Raw genomic sequence first — 21218 nt, forward strand, 5'->3', positions numbered from 1 at the left:
ATAACGAGTAGGAATTACTTCGATTAATTTCTATCTCATAGATATGGCCATGGTCAAGGAGATTTTTTAGTTACTAGAATTTTTCACTTTTTCAAGCTATATATACATCGAAAGTGCGCATTCTCCTACCCGTATTTCGAGCAACACGTTGGTAGCACTGTTATACTATGATATATATATATGTAGAACGACGCGGCTGGTTATCGATTGGGCTGACAAAGGCAGATTAAAACCTTCTGTTTTCAACTCTAACACCAAGTGCCGAAACAAAGCCCCCACATCTCCATTTTTTTCTTTCTTTTGTTTTCGAATATTCTGATCAAAGATAAATTACATTTTTCATCGGAAAAAGCGGAAAAAAGTGTGGAATCCGTCGATTTTACTGAAAAACAAAAACAGATATAATATTACGTTGGATTATCAAAAATAAGAATCTATTCAAAGCAAGCTCTTAAAAACGATAACGGGATAGCTTGAGGTTATGACGTAATCACGAAGTCTTTCAAATGCAAGAACTGTCGTTGGGTACTGAAATTTACAGTGAAAAGGCGCGATCACGACAGGCGGTAAAGTTGAAAGCGCTCTACGGGGAAGGTTACGAAACTGTCAGTGCGTGGAAACTGTAGAGCCGACGATGACGTACCACTGCCATCTCCGTTGGTGTAGTAGCAGTGGTAATGGCAGTAGTAGCGGTGATAGCATCAGAAGCGTGGCTGGTTATATTCGTGGAAAGCGACGGGGCGGAAGGTTTAGTAGTCGAAAGACCTGTGCTGCGTCGAGTCGTTTGTCGTTTCGTTTCTTCGCATAACAACGTTCGTCGTCCGTTTTCCCTTTCTCGACAGCAAGATAAGTCAATCACGTGGCCTATCACCTGGCGATAGACTCAGGTTCCTCTTTACGTTCGACTCTATCGAATCGGAATTTGACCAAAGAACAAAATATGCTTGATTTCATCGGAATTCACGATTCGTCGTAGCGTCTCTAAGCGATTGTCGATTCGTCTCCCTTCTAGATTCCCCTTCTACATACCTTCGTTTCTCATTTGTTGACATTTTTTTCTTTTTCCTTCTCCTTGTTAGACGAATGTTACAATCGGACAAACAACCGTGGTAGTAAGTCAGGAGTGGAACTCCGATATTACATATATATACCAGAATTTTCGATCACACGCGACTTCTCTCTCGCCAGTGAAACACGCTTCTCATCATGGCAGTCGAGTCGAGGTGAGTTTTCCTTCCAGTCTTCTCTTTCGATGTATGTGTCGTATTATACGAGTATACGTACCACTCTCTCACAATCAGCACTTCTACTACGTACATGCGCGAAAGAAAGAACTCCGTTCTGAGCGCGCCGGTTCGATGCTCTCGCAATCCTTTTTCCCTTCTTTTTCTCTTCCTTTTTATTTTTTAGGGACGGTACGTCTCACCGGTTGTCGAATCCTTTGTTCACAAGCTAACCTCTATACCTGTCAGTCGACCAAATTCCGTACTGATCTTTCCAATTTTTTTTTTAATAGAAAGTATTTTCAAAACGGGCAACAAACGATAATTTCGATGTCTCTCGCAATAAAACTACGAGAAAAAATTAATTTGTACGTACGATGCGTTTGATCATGAAAACTGTTACGGGTTAATTTATAAAGAGTATTCGCCGAATAAATTTTTCTCGAATCATACATTTAGCCGTTTCCTGCTATTCTTTTTCATGCTATTATTATTTCACGACATTAATTATAAACGGTATAATTTAACAATAATCTTATTTTTATTACTGCACGTTTCCTTTTTATCTTTGCCTTCTTCGCTCTTTTCTTCCGGGGAAATAAAGTGTTACAAGTATATGTATAATTAAAGTCTATGTAATAGTATATGATCACAGAGACGCAGTAAATATTACATTATTCACGAGAGTCCGTAGTAGATATCGAAATATTGGAATTTTAATTTCCGATAAAACACAAATTTCTTAAACCTTCTATATCTTTTTCATACCACCAAAATTCTTCTCTCCGTCGTTGTAAACCTATATAAATGCGATGTAAAATTAAATCGTATCCAATAACGTATTTTCATAATTTTTATAATCGATTAAATTAAAACCAGTTTAAGAATTCGACAAAAATTCATGCATTCTTCAAAATTTATCGTTAAATGTTTTTTTATATATTTCTAATAAATCCATCAGTAATTATTACAAGGTAAAATCGTTATTCAAAATTATATAATGTATATGTGTATATATATATATTATTTAACGAAATACGGTTATTGGCCTTCAAATTACGATTCTCTTTTTCAATTTCCTGAAAACTCGTTTCGTTCGATGGTTATTCGTGTAGAATAGGCAGATCCCCTCACTGAAATAATATTTTGTATATTGTTCGCTTTAACCTTATCATCGAGGAAAGTTGCCATCGTTAAAGCGAGATAGACAAATTGTAGTCACGTTCCACTTTACAAACTCGATACCCAACGCTCCCTCTTTCTTTTTCTCGTTTATCTATTCATCGCGTAGGGAAGTATCCCAGAGATTTCAAGTGCTTCTGGTTAAACGAATATTTCCTATTATATATTTCCTATACGTTTATACATAATATTGTAACATAATATTTTAATCTAATATCGGATAAGACTAGATAGCATTGAATAAGCGTTCCTATCAGCTTTTATCATTTCCGTTCCAACGGCTTTATCGACAGAAATTTACATTGGTAGCAAAACGTAAGGCGATCACGTAACGTTTGTGCATATTGTTAATATAAATGCAAATGCATTGTACGCGACTATCTTCGAATATCATCGCTGGGGAGCCTAGTTAATAATTATTTCCAACGGTTAGTTCAGTAACTTGTTACTAAGTAAAGTCTCTTCGCGAATTTCATCTTGAACTCTTGTAGTTGTATTTAACGACTGTTTGGATCCCCTTTGAAAATTTTAACGAATTCTTCATGACTTCGAGACACATTTTATTGATTACGGTTTCACGGTCTTTGACCACACCACCACTCGTTGCATGTCTTCTGTCGAGAAAAGGAAACAAGTCACGGAGTTCACAATACAAACTTATCTGAGAGTCCAACTTTTTATCATTAGTCTTTTTTGTTTTTTTTGTTTTTTCTTATATTAAAACCATTAATTTTTCTTAATGTGAAGAAGTTTTAAGAATTAGGAGACGATAATGCGATATATAAATTCAATAAATATAATGTAATTAAATTAAATATTTTAATCTTTATTCACACATCGATCTCTATTAGTTAATAGTCTTCTGTCGAAAAAAGAAAACAAATCCAAGCTTATCTATGATTCCAACTTCTTATCATCAGTTCTTCTTTTTTATATATTGAAACCATTAATTTTTTTTAATATGAAGAAGCTTTAGAATACTAGAATTAAGAGACGATAATGCGATATATAAATTAAATAAATATAATGTAATTAAATTAAATATTTTAATCTTTATTCACACATCGATCTCTATTAGTTCATAATTTCTAAGAATACAATTATTAGCTTATGATAATTAAAATAATATAAATATTTATATTATTTTATAATATAAATTAAATTTATAATATAAATATTTTCGACTGTAAATTGTCTAAATAATGTGGAAATGCATTGATTATAATAGCCGACCTGGTAATAAATCAATAATGGAATTTATTGATATCAGTATTTAATTTCAAATTAAATTTTTTTCTCAAGAATGTGATCAGTTATTGCGCTTCTTCTAGATCAAAATTAATGTTAAAATCACCACTGAGAATCATCGATAATTTGTCAACATTTGTTCTCTACAATTTCGCACTCTCATTAGTTTCGCACTTTCATTAAGATTTTTGAATGAAATCCAATGATCTCATCAATGTTTTTGTTCGTCAATGTGTAGGTGATGACCATAAGAATCATTTGTTCATTTTCCAGTTGACATTGAACTGCTCAAAAATCGACAATTCCTGTGGAATCGATATCTAGTGAATTGATTTGTTTTAAATTCAAATCTATATTTGAATTCTTATAATCATTTACATTCTTGTAAATCACTACTTCTCTAGCTCTCATATTTCAATCTTTAACTTGACTTACTGCTAGCGGACCGATATATCGGCCCTCGTTACCTATGCAAAATTTGCTACGGACCGATGTATCGGTCTTGTGCGTTATGAATTTTTTTTTTATGAAGTTATTCGCAGAAGCATCCATATTAAATTGATCGCTGGATTCTTCGTGTATATCGCGTAGATAGGCCTGGTATTAAAGAGATTAAATTGTACAACGCAATAAAAATTAAGAATGTATATTTTTATTCATTCTTTATCCATGTCTCTGATAAAAGCAAAACATTAGATCATCGCATCATCTATGGCCATAAAATGAATCCGCAGAGTTTGACGATTAAACAAACAAAGCGAAAGTACTCTTCTATTCGTCGTAAAATTGATTAAAACTCTGTTCAATGTTTGTAATCAGTTAAAATTTAGCCCTCATTTTATAAATAAGTCACTAAATTTGGTTTTCGATTGTGATAAAATTTTGAATTATCGCCTTTTATAACGGTATAGAACCATTGTCGTTCATGACTCATAATGAAAATACATATATCAATTGCTGTATTTATAAATACGACCTGTCTGAAAGAATCTCCTTGAGATTTGTGAACATTAAAAGCTAAGGCAAGTAATAGTGATAAGTGATTTCTTTTGGCAACTATAATCTTATTATTATTTAATAGAATATTAGATGTTCGTCTTGCTAAAAGCATTGTTGTTTGAGACCGTTTGTCTAAATAAATTAGTAGTACTGACACGTATGGTGCTCTTTTGTCATATTAAAATTCACAAAATTTCACAATTTTTAGCGAATACTTGTCATCGCGTAATATACTATACAATTTATAGTATATATATGGATAATATCCACTGCGCAAGCGCATGACGTATACGAGGTAGAAGAGAAAGTAGAAACATTTTTCTCTTTTTCCATTCTCGGCTTCTTACGACTAAAAAATTTTCGCTTCAAAAATTTTCTTCTTCCAATGCTCTCGTACGGAAAAATGAACCAGATTAGATGCTCTCTTTTGTTCGATAAATTATGTTTTACGAGCGTATAAAGTTAATATAACAAATCGATAGAGAACTGCAATTAACGTATGTGTACGTAATATAATACAGATTCTCATTTCCATCAACGACACATGCTAGAGCGCCATTCTTTTTCTTTTATGAATTTGTTATATTATACGGTGATTTGAAGGTTATTTATGTCTCACATGTTTCTTTGCTTTTCGTTCTCGTCCTTTCTTCGTATATTTTTATCGTTCTGTCGAAAGTACGTTTCAAACAGCTTGGCTTGTCACTTTGATACTGTAAGTTTTCTTTTTTTTCCTTTTTTTTTTTTATGAAAATATACAGAAACAGACGAGTATGAAGTGAAAATTTGTGAAAAATAATCAGGTGTATAAACAAGAGGTCGTGAAAAGACATAAATTACTCGATTGGAAGAGTAATGTTGTATTTTCACGAGAGATGAATCACGAACGTGAATTACGCTTCCATGAACATGCTATCATGAAGATTACCTGCGACATTAACACCTCTACGGTTCAGTCGTGACAGAATAAACCGGTTTGATTTTCTGTCATGGTAGCAGCAAGCGTAAAACAAAACGTCTACGTAAATAATGATACTTTTCACTGTCATGAATTAAAAAAATTAAAAATCCCATGTAAATACTTCACGCTTTCCATTAAATATGAAAAAATCTTGAGTGAACACGACAACGTGATTTATGTTTATGGTTCATGAATCGGTTTTTTTCCTAATCGATTAATTTATTGTCTACTACAGTGGCCCATATGCTTTATATATATATACAACATTACCCTCAACCGTATCCTATAAAATCAGGGATTTGGCAATTTTTGACATTCGGTTTGCCGATAAAAACCACATGCGGCGATTCGTTAAAACAAGCAAATCAGTCGCTAGTAATGCATATATCGTAATCGATGACGTTCAAACGATTCGATTGTTCTTTCGGTAGATGCGGCATAGCCAGTTAGTCGATGTTCAATTATTCAAGCAAACAAAGCAAAAGCAAATAAGAAAGTTCCGAAAGTTTTGAACGTACGGTTGAAAACCTAATTGTACGAACTTACAGTAAGCTCGCGAGAATATTTTCTTGATACGGGTAACATAAAAGACACTCAATAAATTTAATAGTAGCTACATATCTATATGAGACGATAAAGATGTAAATGCCACGAAAATGATTTTCTGTTCATATAGTTTTACTGTTTCTCTTATCAATACCCTGTTGTGTTACAGTGGAATAAGGTAGATAAAAAGAATTCTTATTTTTTGTTCGAATCTACATGATTCATCTTGAGATGAGACGAAAAAGTGTCGTTGAAAATAAATTTTCAGTTAACCCCAAAAAGAAACTATTTATCAATAAACTTTTTCAAAAAATGTGTGATTGTCACAAAGAGCTAAGAAGGTGATGACCGTACATATGGCTATCAATGCGATTAAAATTCTTCTTCGTGATGTCGAACCAAAGATCGAATTCGAAACGATAATTAATTATATTTTTTGAAAACTTTTTCAAAAATTAAGAAAGTTATGTCCTTGTTTGAACCATCATCTTTAAGATAAAATTTCGTTCATCAAAATCAGTTAAGAATTATGCCTGGATTCACTATTAGCATAAACGCTGTTTTCGACATTTTTCATGAAAAATGAATTTTGTATAGTGGCACCTTTTGAAATCTGCCGCAAAAGAGAAGATGATTGTATCTCATTTTTCATTTTCACGCTTGAATGATGTGTGTTTTATTTCCATAAAATAAGCTTACTTGTTTGTGCGTGTAAACTTATTTTCAGATTTTCTGATCCATTCCAACGCAAGTACGAACTCCGTGTGAGCATTGCAAAACGCGTTTCCTTGGGTTGAGAAGTTACGATAATTCATTCGGATATTTTAATGAGCTTCGGATAGATAATTTTACAGTAAAAATAAAGAAATATATGTCCAATCGTTCATGCTAATGAGGTCAAGTTTCTAAAATATGGTTAAATTTTAGAAAAAGTTACGATTCTCTTTATATTTTATATATTAGAGATATGAAAGTCTTATAAACAATGTTTAGTACAATGGCAAGCATTTAGATTTGTAAATTAAGAAACATGGGTTCGAAGATGGATGATTGATTCCGTCAGTTTCTTTCTTATTACATCGATATAAAAGAATATAAGCAATTAATTTATTTTTTTTGCAATTATATTTAAATTCTAATTAAAGTTCTAATTCATTAAAATTATCGCTTACTTTATATATGTACCGCAGTTCTGTACATATATTTATATATACATATAGATAATAAATCGATTCTTATGACATGTAGATCAAAGAAAACCGGATACTAAAGATGTTTAAAAAGTTTATTAACGAATGCTATATATAGAATAACAAAAACAAAATCTAGATTTGGGAAAAGTAAGTTTGATGTGCTTATGATGAAGAATATCTTATACAATTCCAAAAATAAAGAAATCTTTTTTAATTTTTTAAAATCCTTGGAATATAGCAGTAAAACTGTACATTTTAAACTGGTAAGAGAGAAAATAACATGTTCAGTTAAGAGTAAAATTATCACGCTTTCGAGAGAATTTGAGACGTACGTCTTCGATCGAGAGAAATGAATATGTCTTGAATCCCGATTAAAGATCATCACATATATATTAAAAAGATTGTCAGTTTGTATATCTTAGGACGCTATGAGATTTAAATAAAAGCATCAATCGTCGTTCGAGACTGCTCATCTTATGGAAAATCGATCTTAGGATCAGCGCGTAGATAGACTTAGGGCTGAAAAAAAATCATTAATCTCCAAGATACAAAAATTAAACGTGATAAACGTTTTTAGATTAACTTTAGAAAGAAAGAAGAAAGATAGCACGACGAAATAATGACCATTAAAGAAATAGTAGAAAAAGCGTTATTCGAATACTGACGGACAACTTAATTTCGTAACTTAAGCGAACGTTTAGTTTACGTATTTCTAATGTTCAACGAAAGAAATATATTTTGCGTTGGAAAATGGAATAAAACGAACGCAATATTCTATGTAAATTTTCCGTTAAAATTCTTGAAATAAAAAAGCTTTTAATTTTGCCTTTCTTCCACTTCTATGTTTTCTTCTCATGTAAACGATTGAATTTCCTTACGCAGTATATGTTTTTAGATATTTGGTTTCGTTGGACGTGACAACTCGCTTCCGTCGTATGGTTCCGATTGTAAACGTTGCAATTGCGATCGAACCATACCTTTTTATACGCTTTACCAAGTTCGCGGGCTGGCACACAATGCGTACGACGCGTTAAGCGAGCATAACTCAGTATATACGTATAGAATATTAAATGGAGCGAGTGCGAGACCCAACGATAACTCATTGCTAGTTCGAATCGTGACATTCGTTTCTCGTCCACAACGAGAAATCGCAAAATCGACGAGTCGAATAAAGGAGTGAAAGAGAAAGAGAGATCCTACGCGACGCAGGACGTTATTTCACGAGCAGAAAATGGACACGTATTGATAATCGGTCAACGCGGAGTAGTTATCGTTTCGTTCATCCTTCGAAATGGAGCATCGGATACGAGAGAAAGATGAGACGAATAATATTCCATTATTGTTGGCATCAATGGATCTCGTTTTTTCCTCATCCTACTTCGATGGCCCAAAAATGCAAATATCGAGATATCGAACGGTTTTTCGATATACAAACAAATTTTGTTTACAATGAAAACGATCTTTTTGTTCTACTTGCTTTGAATTTGAATTGTATACTTTTGCGATATTACCTAGGCAGAAAAGATAATTTCGTAAAACTTTCTAAACGGTGAATACCTTGATATTTAAATATTAAATTATTCATATAATATATTTTGAAAATATCTTTTGTGATATTTAGAAGACTACAAGTATAGTTTATAATGAGAATAAAGTTTAATACAAACAGATTGACAATGAATTCTCTTGTATTTTATATAAAAAACAAGTGTCTATGAAAGACATTAAATGAATATTCAGTCGGGACCCTACGATGGAGTTTCACTTTGCTAAATTTTCTTTTATCTCCGGAAGAGATAAGCGTATATGTGTAATGGCTTGTAACCGAATAGCCATACACTGATCGTATTTTCGACAGTCGATAAGATGACAATCTGTTTCAGATGGATGCCGTGTCAGCTGAAGATCGAGCTGAACATCTGCAGCTGCGACTACGATGGTATAATCTTGGTCTCCGGGAGTGCGCCTGGTTTCGATGAGCCGGAACCGTTCAAAACGGTTCTCTATAGCGCTGCACAAATCGATTCCGCCCTTGGCATAATCGGTGCTGTCCTGTCGATCAACCTGCCTGCGAAAAGACTTATTTATAGTCCAACTGGACCACTCAACATGGATTATCATGATGTACGAAGTTTTGGCGAGGCCGCCACAAGGGGTATTGTACGGTAAATTTATAAATATTAATTTAATTTTGGAGAAGATTAATTTGTAAAATTAATTAAAAATATACTTATGAAAGATGTCTTCTAATAAGTTCGACAAAATCGATGCTATTATACCGGTATTATTTACGTACATAAATAAAAGGGAAGTTTTCTTTAAAAAAGTCTTTCTTACAGGATGTTACAACTTTTCGTTCTGAAGATGTAGTAAATATAAGTATGTCCTTTTGAAAAATCGCGAAAGGATTTAAGTCATTATATCAATGTACTTTTTATATTAACTAGTTAAGTAATTTTCCCCGGTTAACAGATTAAAGAAATTATGCAGATCATTAATAACAAAGAAATATCTTCAGAACTGGAAATCGCAAAAGCTTGCAAGACCGTATTAAAGGGTATATTTTAAAAAATATTTTGTCACCGTATTATTAAAAATAATTTATTAAAAGTCTTTTATTATAAAGAAATTTGCAAAACCAATCTTACAAATCATAACTAAATGATCTCTCTATTGATCACATGTTTAAATATAAGAACATATTATCGATGGAATATCATATCTTCTCGTCAAATCAAACGGTTCAAACGTTAAACGCGAATGTTTCTCTTGTACAATGTTTTCTGTACTCTTCATATTTACAGATTTACGGTGTCCGACGACACATCTATTTCCGTGTCGGCGCGGTTTACAGTGGGAGCTAAATTCCCATTAATTCCTGGTACACCGAGATCGCTTTTGAGCAGTACCATTTGACCGTTGACCACGGTATAGTGTTGTGTCAACAATCACAAATCTTTATCCTTCATTTGATTTGTTAAAACCGCTGCTTTTAAATATAGGATTTCAATCAAAAATTGCATAGTATATTTATTCAATTTATTCTTATGCATGTTGCGAAGCACGGAAAAGTTCATAGAATTCGGTGGTGGTGTGCCATTAATTAATTTGTCGCCTCCAGTTATGTAATTAAAATTGCACTCGTATACAGAGTCTCATAAAAAGATTCATTTGTCGTTTCAAAGGAATTTCTCATGATTTTCGAGTGGAAAAGGGATTTTTTTCTCGCACAGAGGCCATTATCCGCAAAAATTCACTAATGTCGGGCAATGTGCAGCCATTTAAAGGTTTAACTTGTCGATAAAATTTTTCAGTACATGCTCTGAGCTATCGACATTATGAAAGTCGACGAACCTCTTTTTGTTTCTCTCTCTTTCTCTCTCTTTCTCATTTTCTCTTTTCTCTCCATCTTCTTTAATATTTACAGATTATGCGCAGAATTTCAACACGCTCTTTTGTCTAAACGTGTCCAAGCGTGGCACGGAAATTGAAAACGCGGGAAGAATAGTCGTTCTTCCAACACGAGACGAAGATAATTAAATCCGGCAACGAGAACGATGACGTGACGGCGCTAAAAAACGAGATATCTGTTTTCGGATCGTCGCTTTCGCTGATTCTTTTCGTTGTCCGATGAAAAAAAGAGGAAGATGGAGAAAGGACTAGTAGAGAAAATCGGTTTGTGCCACTAACTGGCTGTGGCGTTTTAATGCACGCCACATTCGTTCAAAGTAATTAATCAAAGAGACTTCGATATCACATTCGTTCGATTTTAGACACCTTCACTCGCATTCCAGAACTGCCTGTCTTATTAGAAAGAAACGAAGAGAGAGAAGGAAAGAGAGAGAGAGAGAGAGAGAGAGAGAGAGAGAGAGAGAGTACCTCACGCTATTGCCTCTCCGAATATTCGCGTTTCGTACACTTAGCTCGCGTATTGGATTCTACTCCTATCTGTGTACATTCGTGAGACAGTATGCTATTACATTGAAATATGTCTGTGTACATTTTCACACGACTTTCGTGCGTAAGTGTATCTGGGTGTTCAAACGAAATTCCGTGCGATCCATTCGTTCGATTCTCGCGAAATTTGCTTGAAAAATGAAATTCCTCCCGTGGTGATAATCCAGGAAACTTGCAAGTAACGTCAGCCGATATCGTTTTCTTGCTTCCAATGGCACCTAGCAAAGATTTTTCACTTCTTAATGATTCCATTAAGTTAGTCTTTCTTACTTTTTCTAACATTTAATTATCTTTACCGCTATCTTAAAGTTTAAAGCTACTATTCTACATTTGTATATTACTAACATACTGATAATATATTTGATAAGAATTTCCTTTTTATTTCTATCCATTTTGTAGAATCAATGCATCTTGCAATGCGTTGTTAACTTCATTAATCTGCATTACCTTTATTCTTTGTGATTAATTTCACTTTTTTTACATGGTTATAGCAGAAATCAATAGATAGGAAAAAATCTATTTATCTTCGATCACCAATCTAATTAGACGATTTCGTTCATCAGAGCTCTCAAAGCTGGTGTGAGATGTCCGTTGCTAGCGCTTCTACCAGATGTCCGTTTTGAAAACGTTGAGTTGGTGACTTTGCTCGGTGCTCTGGAAGGTCTCTATGTGGTAAGTAATAATTAATGGAAAGAATAACGTTTCATTTTCTTCAATTTGTTTAATAAAACTTGAAAGTCAATCGAAAGAAATTTGTAAACAGCGTAAAAGCGTGTAATGTATGAAGGACAGGCAGGATTTAAGTGTGTATACTTAGATAAATACATAGAATCTTTACGAATATAATAGAAAAGACGTTTTGCGTATGCGTGCTGTGTTACAAGCGAAAATACATTTTCGAGATAGCTTGTTTCGTGTTTACTGACTCATTGTCAGAGGAAAACTGTTTCAAGCGTTGAGGGCAAAGTCGATGCAACCATGTATGCAGCTGCGTTCACACAATGGGAAAGCCTGTAATAGTATCTCGAAGGAATTGCTATCGCTTAGCAAACTGAATTCAGAGAGAATTGTCTGATCGAGCTACCTCCCTCTCTCTCTCCTCTTTTACTCTCGGCATTTATCCTCGTAAACTCGTGGATACTAAGGTATATCACACGCGTGACATTAACCGATGAGTCGAGACGTATCTCGCAGCTATTTCTAGTCAACCGTTTGCTTCATCTCGGTGAAAGCTTGCCTTTGATCGAATCGATTAAATTATAAAAGATTTTACTAGACGAAGGATAGCTCGTTACAAAAATTTTCTTCGTGAGTAACATTCTCCTATTATCTTTCAGTTAAGCTAGAAGAATAGCTAAAATGTTGAAAGTTTATGCACGGTCACGTCGTAACGCAAATATTGGCAAAAGATAACGGCGCACGCGTATTTTCATCAGCAGCTCACAGAAACTTTCGACAAATTCAGTGCACGGTTAAAAGCCTAAGAGTAGCGACACAAAACTTCTAACAAGCTCTTAGTCTCTCTCTCTCTCTCTCTCTCTCTCTCTCTCTCTCTCTATTTCTCTCTCTCTCTCTTTCTATATATATACATACATATATATATATATATATATATATATATATATCTACCTATCTATCTATCTATCTATATATCTATTTATCTTTTTTTCTCTCTCTTTCTCCCTTGTCGGACGTAGTATCATTTGCTCCTTACCGATTCGAAACACGTAGCAAAGGAATCCTTTCTTTTTTATTTAAAAAAATAAAATTCGCTTCCTCACAAAGAGACATGTACGGAACCTGAATCGAAGTTTTTTTATTCAAAGTGATTGAGGCTTCTAACCTTTTGACATATAAATAAAATAAAATTCGATACAATTAAAAATATTGCTTAATACACACACACACATATATATATATCGATTCTTACAAATAAAATCACTTATGTTATAAAGTAGAAGTTCTCAATCGTATGTGTCGACACACAGCACAAATCTGTCTATGTATTCAGCCATGGCAAATTATCAAACATCAGAAAATAAATTAAAAATGAAAAACATGACAATTTTGTAAATAATTATAAATAAATATAAGTGGGTTCAAGTCAGAGTATTTGGAAAACAACAAATGCTTTTATTAAAATAAAGATATTAATAGTTTCTCTACTGTCTCCTGAGATATACAAACTTCCTTTCGTCTGTACATTCGCTCGACACTTGATGCTCGATAAAACTCAACTGCTCTACTCTGTTCTGCTCTACTGTGTTCTCTTGTACTCTACTCTACTCTGCTTTGTTTTATTATATTCTGTTCTCTCCACACTGATATCTAGTCTTTATATTGATTATCATTTCTTTCTCTCGTTCGTTCATTATCGCTTTCTTTCATCCGTATATATCTTTTAAAATACAAGCCAAAAATATTATTATTTGAGCATATCATGTTATTAACGTAATTAACAGCATTAGAGCAAATCTTTTACCACATGAAATGTTTAGAGCTTTACTAAAGAAAGACGAATTACCTAAATTTGATCTTACACTACGTACAAATATGAAATGATTTATTAAAAATAAGCTCTCGAACTATTATTTGTTAAAAGACTTTTTATTTTTTAAAAGAGATTAAATGTTTTCTTATTTTAAAAGACGAATCATTTAAACAATTGATTAACATTCATTGGATTTTAATTTTCTGACAGATATTTTGAAACAATTAAAATATTTAAATATTGAACTTCAGAGAAGAAATAAACGTTTAACTGGAACGATTAATTTCATAAAAGTATTTAAAGATAAAATGCTATTTTGGATATGTAAATTGAATGAAAATTCTCTCGCATATTTTGATATGGGAAAGAATGGTGAAGATAATTTTAACCTATCATCATTCATCATCCACTTTGAAAAACTTTCAAAACAGTTTGAAAATAGATTTGAACAATTTACTATTCTTGAATTCATGACTTGCTTTTGTGTAAATCGTTTTATTTCACAAATACAGATTACACAAATGGTTAAATCGATAGCGGTACTTGTTCTAGCAAAAACACCAGAAATTCAGGAAGAAATTTCAGAACTTCAAAACGACATATTGAAATTTTACGTTACAAATGAAAATTTTTAGAACCTAGTTGATTCGAAAAAGTATACATTTAAAAAAAATGGAACTTATAAAATTAAATAAAGTTTATAAAATCCTCTTTTGCTCCTATTTATCTGTACGAATTATTATCTTCAATGATCAATATAATTGAAATAACAAATATCTCGATTTAAGAATGCTATTAAAATGAGAAAGTAGAAAATGAAATGCAGTGTCAAAGATCGCACTAATTTTAAAGATTTGGCAAGTATATTATTGTTTGTTTAAGTTTTTAAAAAAATGTAGGAGAATCTCTTACGAGACATTATATTTTATTAATTTTATAATTATGATAATTTATTATAGTTTAATTACGTACTTTTTAATAAATGTAACATGTAATAATCAAATATTTGCTTTCTTTTTGAATGTGGCTCAATTTTTTCCAGTCTCGAATGCGCTCACGACATCAATTAGGTTGCTGTAGAGAATGCAATTTTTCAAAACATTATGGTAAATGTAGAAGTATTTTTTATTTAAGATTTTTTACTCTTCATGTAAGACATTTTTTACATTGCCAAGTTGTTTCCCTTCTTATACCATTTATTATATAAGCATATATAACATCTTTATATAGTGTTACTTTTTACTTAAAAAAATACTTTTTTTTTGGACAAAAATTGTTTTAAAAAGAAAACATTACGAAATTGTACGCTAATATATATATATATATATATATATATATTAATTATATTTTTTTGTAATATTAATTTTATAGGTGTATTAAAAGCAAGTTTAATCAGTGTAAAATTCTTGTCTCAGATGATTATGTTTACAATAACATAATAAACAAATGAGATCTCAGATGTCTTTGTATATTAAAGGCTTAAATGATAATAGAACAAATTTGACAAAGATAACTCGAAAATATTAATTGAGAAAGAGAAAGAAAGAGAGAGAGAGAGCAAGAGAGACAAATTTTATTATGGCTAAGGAAAGACTTATCTATAAAAATATAATAAAACTTTATAGTGTCAATTAATATTTAAAGTAATGCTTAAATTACAAAGTATGGAGTTAAGTGAATGAGAGAACAAAAGAGTGCGAGAGAGAGAGAGAGGGAGAGAGAGAAGGAGAGAGAGAGAGAAGATAGGAAAGAGGTATGAGAAGGCCTCATAGGAGAAGCAACGAACGAATAGCTAGCGTTCCAGAAGCCTGGTAGTCGGCTAGGCGACCTAATTAGCGAAATATTCGAACCCTCTAGCGGCGATGATGCAACCGTCGAATTCGTAGCCTTCTTTCCTAGCCACCATCTCGCTCCCTTTCCCTCAACGACGACGAATAGGAGGCATCGTTTTCCAAATACCGGAAAACGTCTTTGGAATTCCGACGGCGCGTAATCGGAACGCCGTTCTGAACTCTTTTTCTGTCTTCTTTTCCGCGAATTCTGAACACGGCTCGACTGCAACGAGTTCGCCGGAATATCGCGTACTTAATATCGGTGCATTGTTTCCATAGGTTTTATTGTATTCTACGCGTAAGGATGTATCCACAGAAAGAACGAAAAACGGTTTGAATTCTTATACGACATTAACAGCACCGAGATCCAACGTAAACTTCTTTTCCTCTTTTTTCTCAGGTTGTCGACAAAATTATCTCCGAAATTCTACCTTTCTGTTCCTCTCATTCTTTTAACCGAGCTTTTGGCGGAATGTTTTTACCTCCTATGCTGTAAACTTACGAATTGCTTGATTTTAATTATTTTAATCTCGTCTACTTCTTCTTCTTTTTCTTTTAAGAGGTTGCTGCCTCTTTGAATGATAACGAAGCACTTTACTCCCGAATTTGCGAGTTTAAAATTTACTTCCGGTGATTCTTTGTCCAACAATTTCGTTTGCTCGATGCAATTAACTAGAAAAAGAAAAAGAGAGAAACAGTGAAGAATTTCTTTTGGAACTTTTAAGTTTTAGATGTTATTTCGAATTTAAAATTATAGATCCTGCGAATTTAGGCTGCACCAACAAAAGAATATCGTAACAATTTTAAAGTAGCTCTTCGTTTTTTAACGTGTTAAAAAAGAAACTCTCCTAAGACATCGGTTATTGCTTCCGTAAACCTTATCCGATGAGATTCCTTTACTTTTTCGATCATCCTTTGCGTAAGGATAACGCAGTTCATCCTTCACTTTTTTCCTAAGAATCGACATCCCGAAACGACGAAGTCGCATGAGCGTAACTTATATCTTAAGAAATTGCAGTACTGTTTTTGAAACTTACGAATCGAAACGAAGAAACAAACTTTTTGAAAAAATAAAAAGAGTGTGGACACATCGAATCGTTTTAATGTATATTTTTTACGTTTTCTAGCCCCTTGAGGTGAGAGAGATATGTCCTGATCGTTGCTACAAGGCTTGTCAACTAGCAGTCTGGAGTCCAATTTGCAGCAAGAAACTCCAGGGTATAGTGAAGCTAGCCTCAGCCTTAGAAAGTGGTAGATACGTCGCGAGGGACATCGGTAAGTCCTTTTTCCTTTGCCTTCTTTTTTGATCGAATACAGTTCGCTATTGCCAACGGCATGCCCACCGGTCTAAAATCCCTTGCAAGTTTTATCGGGCGAATCGAGTAACTTTCTCACTCGAGCAAGAAAAAGAGAAGTATCTCTCTTGACTCTTTTTCCGCCGCAGGAATTTCAACCTCTCTAGACGATCTCCCAGCTGTAAGGAAAATTTGTTCGAACGATTGAGTTTCTTGTTATTCCTATGCATCTTCAAATTGTTTCATTTAAAATCAATCACGCCTTTGGAACATCTATTTTCTTCGAAACGAAATATATTGCAGTTTTTCCTCAACAATATAGTCTTCGATAAAAAGTAAACCTTGAAAAATATTCTAAGTTAATTTATTCTGAGAAAAAATATTCTGACTTATCTATTCTCCAGAAAAACAACGACGTAAATACGTTTAATTTAGTTTTCTAAACATTGTCAATAAAAACAAGATTGACTGTAAGTGTTTCCCAATTCACTACGTTACCGTCAACTTTTCTACACTTTGTATGTTCAGTACTAGTAAGAACGAGAAGGAAAGATAATGCAATTTCGTAGAGTAACCTATAACAACCTACCTCTCGGGATTTGGCCTGAATTTAAATCACCCATCTGCCAACGTAAAGAATAAAATAATAACTCTAATGGCATATCTTTTAACCTGGATAGACAAACAATCCCGATGTAATTTTTATCGAAAACGCTTTTAGCCTTACTGCCTAACGCTTAAGATCGATCTCCAACTCCGTTATGAGAAGAACGCCGTATAAATATGCAACGAACGACGATATGTTTACCAAGTTGATCGATGCCGAACCACGTAGAAAATTCAAAACGTTCAACAGCATTTGTATACAAAAAAAAAAAAGTAATATACGGCCTCATAAATACGCACGGATCCATTTAATCTAGAAAAAATATTTGTCCGCGCGAAAGCGCAGAAGAGAAGATGTTGAAATTCATTACGATGGAAGTGCATTCAATCGAATGCTTTAACAATATCGCAAGAAAACGAACAATGCAATCGACATTTTTTTCTTTTGTTTTTCTGTTTGCATACTTATTGATACGTTTTTAAACAATGAAACAATTTTCCTTGTTCAATCATCTGAAAATAGAAATATTGGATTATTTTCTTCTGCTAAATAAATTATATTACTATTATTATATAACGTTAGGAACTCGAAAGTTTCATTGTCGTAAATACTTTTAAATCTCATGCATGTCTCAAATATATCTATCGCAAATATATTTAAAAAATTTCGATAATGTTCGTCGCTGTATTGCGTTCGCGTTCCCAAATCCCTCCGTGATCTCTCCAGTCGCAAATCTCGTACACCATTTCGTTAAGATCCATTCTAATATTCTCTTCTTATCTACATCTTGGTGTATCGAATGGTCTTTTCCCATTGGATTTATCAATTAGTACCTTATATTTGGTTCGATCCTCATCCATACATGTTACGTGACCTGCCAATCTTAATCGATGCGATTTTATAACGTTATTTGACAAATAAATAAATAAATTAATTAAGTAATTAATTAATTAATAGGTGGAGCTGATCCAGAGAGGATGGCACCGCCGAGAGTGGAAGAGTACCTGGCCGAATTGTTTTGCGGTTCGAATGTGACAATGCAGGTGATATCTGATCAGGATACTTTACTTCAGGAGTATCCTCTTTTCGCCTGTGTTAATCGAGCGGCCTCGGTAATACCACGTCATGCCGGCAGAATCATCTTCCTGACTTACGAACCACAGAATCCTGCCTGCGTTCTAGAGACTGTAATGCTTGTTGGCAAAGGTGTCACTTACGATACCGGTGGTACGGACATTAAATGTCAAGGGGCTATGTGCGGAATGTCGAGAGACAAGTGCGGGGCTGCTGCCTGTGCAGGATTTATGCAGGTTCGAGTTTTATATTTTCAAGGAGCAACATTTTTTCTTTAAAAGTTATACGAAGAAAAAATGTCTAATTTTAAATCTTAATATGACATATATATCTTAATAAATAAGTACATAGAAAAATAATGTTCTTCAGGTAGTGAATCTTTTACAACCACCGACAGTGAAGGTAGTAGCTGCACTGTGCGTGCTCAGAAACAGCGTCGGTGAGAATTCCTATGTTGCTGACGAGGTTATAACTGCAAAATCTGGAGTAAGAGTACGCGTTGGTAACACGGATGCCGAAGGTCGGATGGCTATGGCCGATGCACTTTGTCATATCAAAGAAATGGCACTTTGCTCGGTGAATCCTCACATCTTTACGATAGCGACCTTGACCGGTCATGCTCACTTATCGGCTGGTACTGGATATTCCGTGAGTACTTTTAATTTACTTTTGTTCTCTCTAAATTATTATCATCGTCGATAACACGTCTCGATGATTCTAAAGATCGTCATGGACAACGCCGTAGCCAGGCTGGTTAGCAACGCAGAAAAGCTTCAAGCTTCAGGTGAGACAATAGGCGACCCGTTCGAAATATCCAGAATACGCAGAGAGGATTTCCGTTTCCATGAGGGACGTTCGGAGGGAGACGACGTGTTGCAGGCAGTAAACAAATCAAGTGTGAGAACGGAGAGAGGTCATCAGGGACCTTCGGCCTTTCTCATTATGGCCTCTGGCTTAGACAAAGTATTCACTAAATTTTAATCATAAAAAAAACATTTTTTTATTTTTTTCTCGTACTCATCTACGATCGAATGTGATAATTGTCAATTACTTTTAGAATGGTACACAATCCGACAAGCCACTAAAATACTGCCATCTGGATATAGCCGGCAATGCCGGTGATATTCCAACTCAACCAACAGGTTCACCGATCTTGGCACTGGCTAAACGATTTCTTCTGGATAAAATTATGCAGTCCTGGAGTAACAAGAAAAATACAAAAAAGTGATAACGAATATATTTTTCAGGATCTCTGCAAGATTACCTACTTTTCCCCCATTATCCCGGACTGCCCCTATTTCTTAATGTTATCCCACGTGTTTTCCAGGATCCTTAACCTCTACTTTATTTCAGCTTTCGAACTGAATCCTTAACGAAACCGTTGAATGAATGCGTATCTTTCGTTAATATTGAAAATTACATTTCACAAGTACCGTTACAGACGTGGTTGTCAATCGAGACATCTTCTTTCAGAGATCTTTAATGAATACTTTATTGATAATTGGCTTGATGCAAGCACCGAGAGCGTTAATGATAAATTTAGCAATTGTTTCGTTACAATAACGTTTACAACGTTGTTTAGTCTCTATTTTTTCTTTCTCGATATCGATTACAGCATGGAGCTTGTAGCTGTTCACCCTTAAAGTACACGCACATTGACACACATGGTCATTTGCCGCATCCACATCACCTACCATACAGTGGAAATCCCGTATTGGCATTGTCCTATTGCTACTTGATTCAAGGAAAATGTCTTACCGTACGAAACGATCTACCTTTCGAGATGCAATACGTCTGCGAAGTCGATTGCAAACCTGTCTGCATACCACCATGTCAACCTTGCACGGTTCCCTGCGAGCCTGCTCCTGTACCCTGCACAGCTTCTCCTTGCGGTGGATGTCTTCCAGATTCTTGCTATCAACCATGTCAACCCTGTCAACCTTGTCAACCCTGTCAACCCTGTCAACCTTGTCAACCTTGCCAACCATGTCCTCCCTGTGCAGAACCAGTAACCGTCTTAGAACCAATGTGTCAACCGAACGTTCAAAGAAAGAACACATGTGCCTAATGACACGTTGCTATATATTTTGTTTTTTTATAATAAAATATTTCAAAAAAACCATTTTGAGCACATTTGTTTATTATATACATCATCATTTTTGTAACGTAACGTTGTAGAAATCGGTTATGTAATTTATACAAACATTTTATAATATGTTATAATTTGTAGACTTTTTTTACTTAATATTTAATTAAATAAATAAAATATAAATTATACATTTAGCAAAGTGCGTTTGGTATTGAAAATATATAACTTATCTTCGGGAGATAAAATAAATCCAATAAAAACATAAATTAAAAAATCTGCGATGAATTAATTTTAATTAACATCTTTTTTCGAGAAACGAAAATAAGCAGAAATAAATATTGTAAATGTTTATAACAGTGTTTATTTGCTATGTAAATAAGATTATATTTCAAAAAATGACAGATTGGATTAAAAATGAGAATATTTGCCTTGAAACTATTGTCGTTTATAGATAATAAAATGTAAGAATATCATTTTTATAAATGTTTTTTGTTTTTTAAAAGAGAAAAGAGATAATAAGA

General features: G+C 33.7%; 1 protein-coding gene across 3 annotated transcripts; it reads left to right on the forward strand.

Moving 5' to 3' along the window:
• Positions 1 to 379: 379 nt before the first annotated feature.
• On the forward strand, positions 380 to 20959 carry LOC127061740 (putative aminopeptidase W07G4.4). Of its 3 annotated transcripts, none has more exons than XM_050989046.1 (9): positions 380 to 887; positions 1080 to 1223; positions 9236 to 9517; positions 11873 to 11981; positions 16760 to 16907; positions 18492 to 18844; positions 18978 to 19256; positions 19332 to 19571; positions 20224 to 20959. In XM_050989046.1, the coding sequence occupies exons 2-9, from the start codon at positions 1207 to 1209 to the stop codon at positions 20674 to 20676; spliced, it is 1881 nt and encodes a 626-aa protein (XP_050845003.1). In that variant the 5' UTR covers positions 380 to 887; positions 1080 to 1206; the 3' UTR covers positions 20677 to 20959. The 3 variants fall into 3 exon arrangements, with proteins under 3 accessions (XP_050845003.1, XP_050845004.1, XP_050845005.1); XM_050989047.1 differs by adding an exon at positions 19666 to 19832 and having other exon boundaries at positions 380 to 1223; positions 20224 to 20402; XM_050989048.1 differs by lacking the exon at positions 20224 to 20959 and adding an exon at positions 19666 to 19859 and having other exon boundaries at positions 380 to 1223.
• Positions 20960 to 21218: the final 259 nt, after the last annotated feature.

This window comes from Vespula vulgaris, chromosome 2 (genome assembly GCF_905475345.1).
Source record: "Vespula vulgaris chromosome 2, iyVesVulg1.1, whole genome shotgun sequence".
In the NCBI taxonomy this organism is placed as follows: Eukaryota; Metazoa; Arthropoda; class Insecta; order Hymenoptera; family Vespidae; genus Vespula; species Vespula vulgaris.

Excerpts from the sequence above, each read along its gene's own strand:
- LOC127061740 (XM_050989046.1), top strand. Across the intron at positions 11,982-16,759 it reads CTCTGGAAGGTCTCTATGTG|CCCCTTGAGGTGAGAGAGAT; the intron begins GTAAGTAATAAT and ends TACGTTTTCTAG. Across the intron at positions 19,572-20,223 it reads TGGCCTCTGGCTTAGACAAA|CATGGAGCTTGTAGCTGTTC; the intron begins GTATTCACTAAA and ends TATCGATTACAG.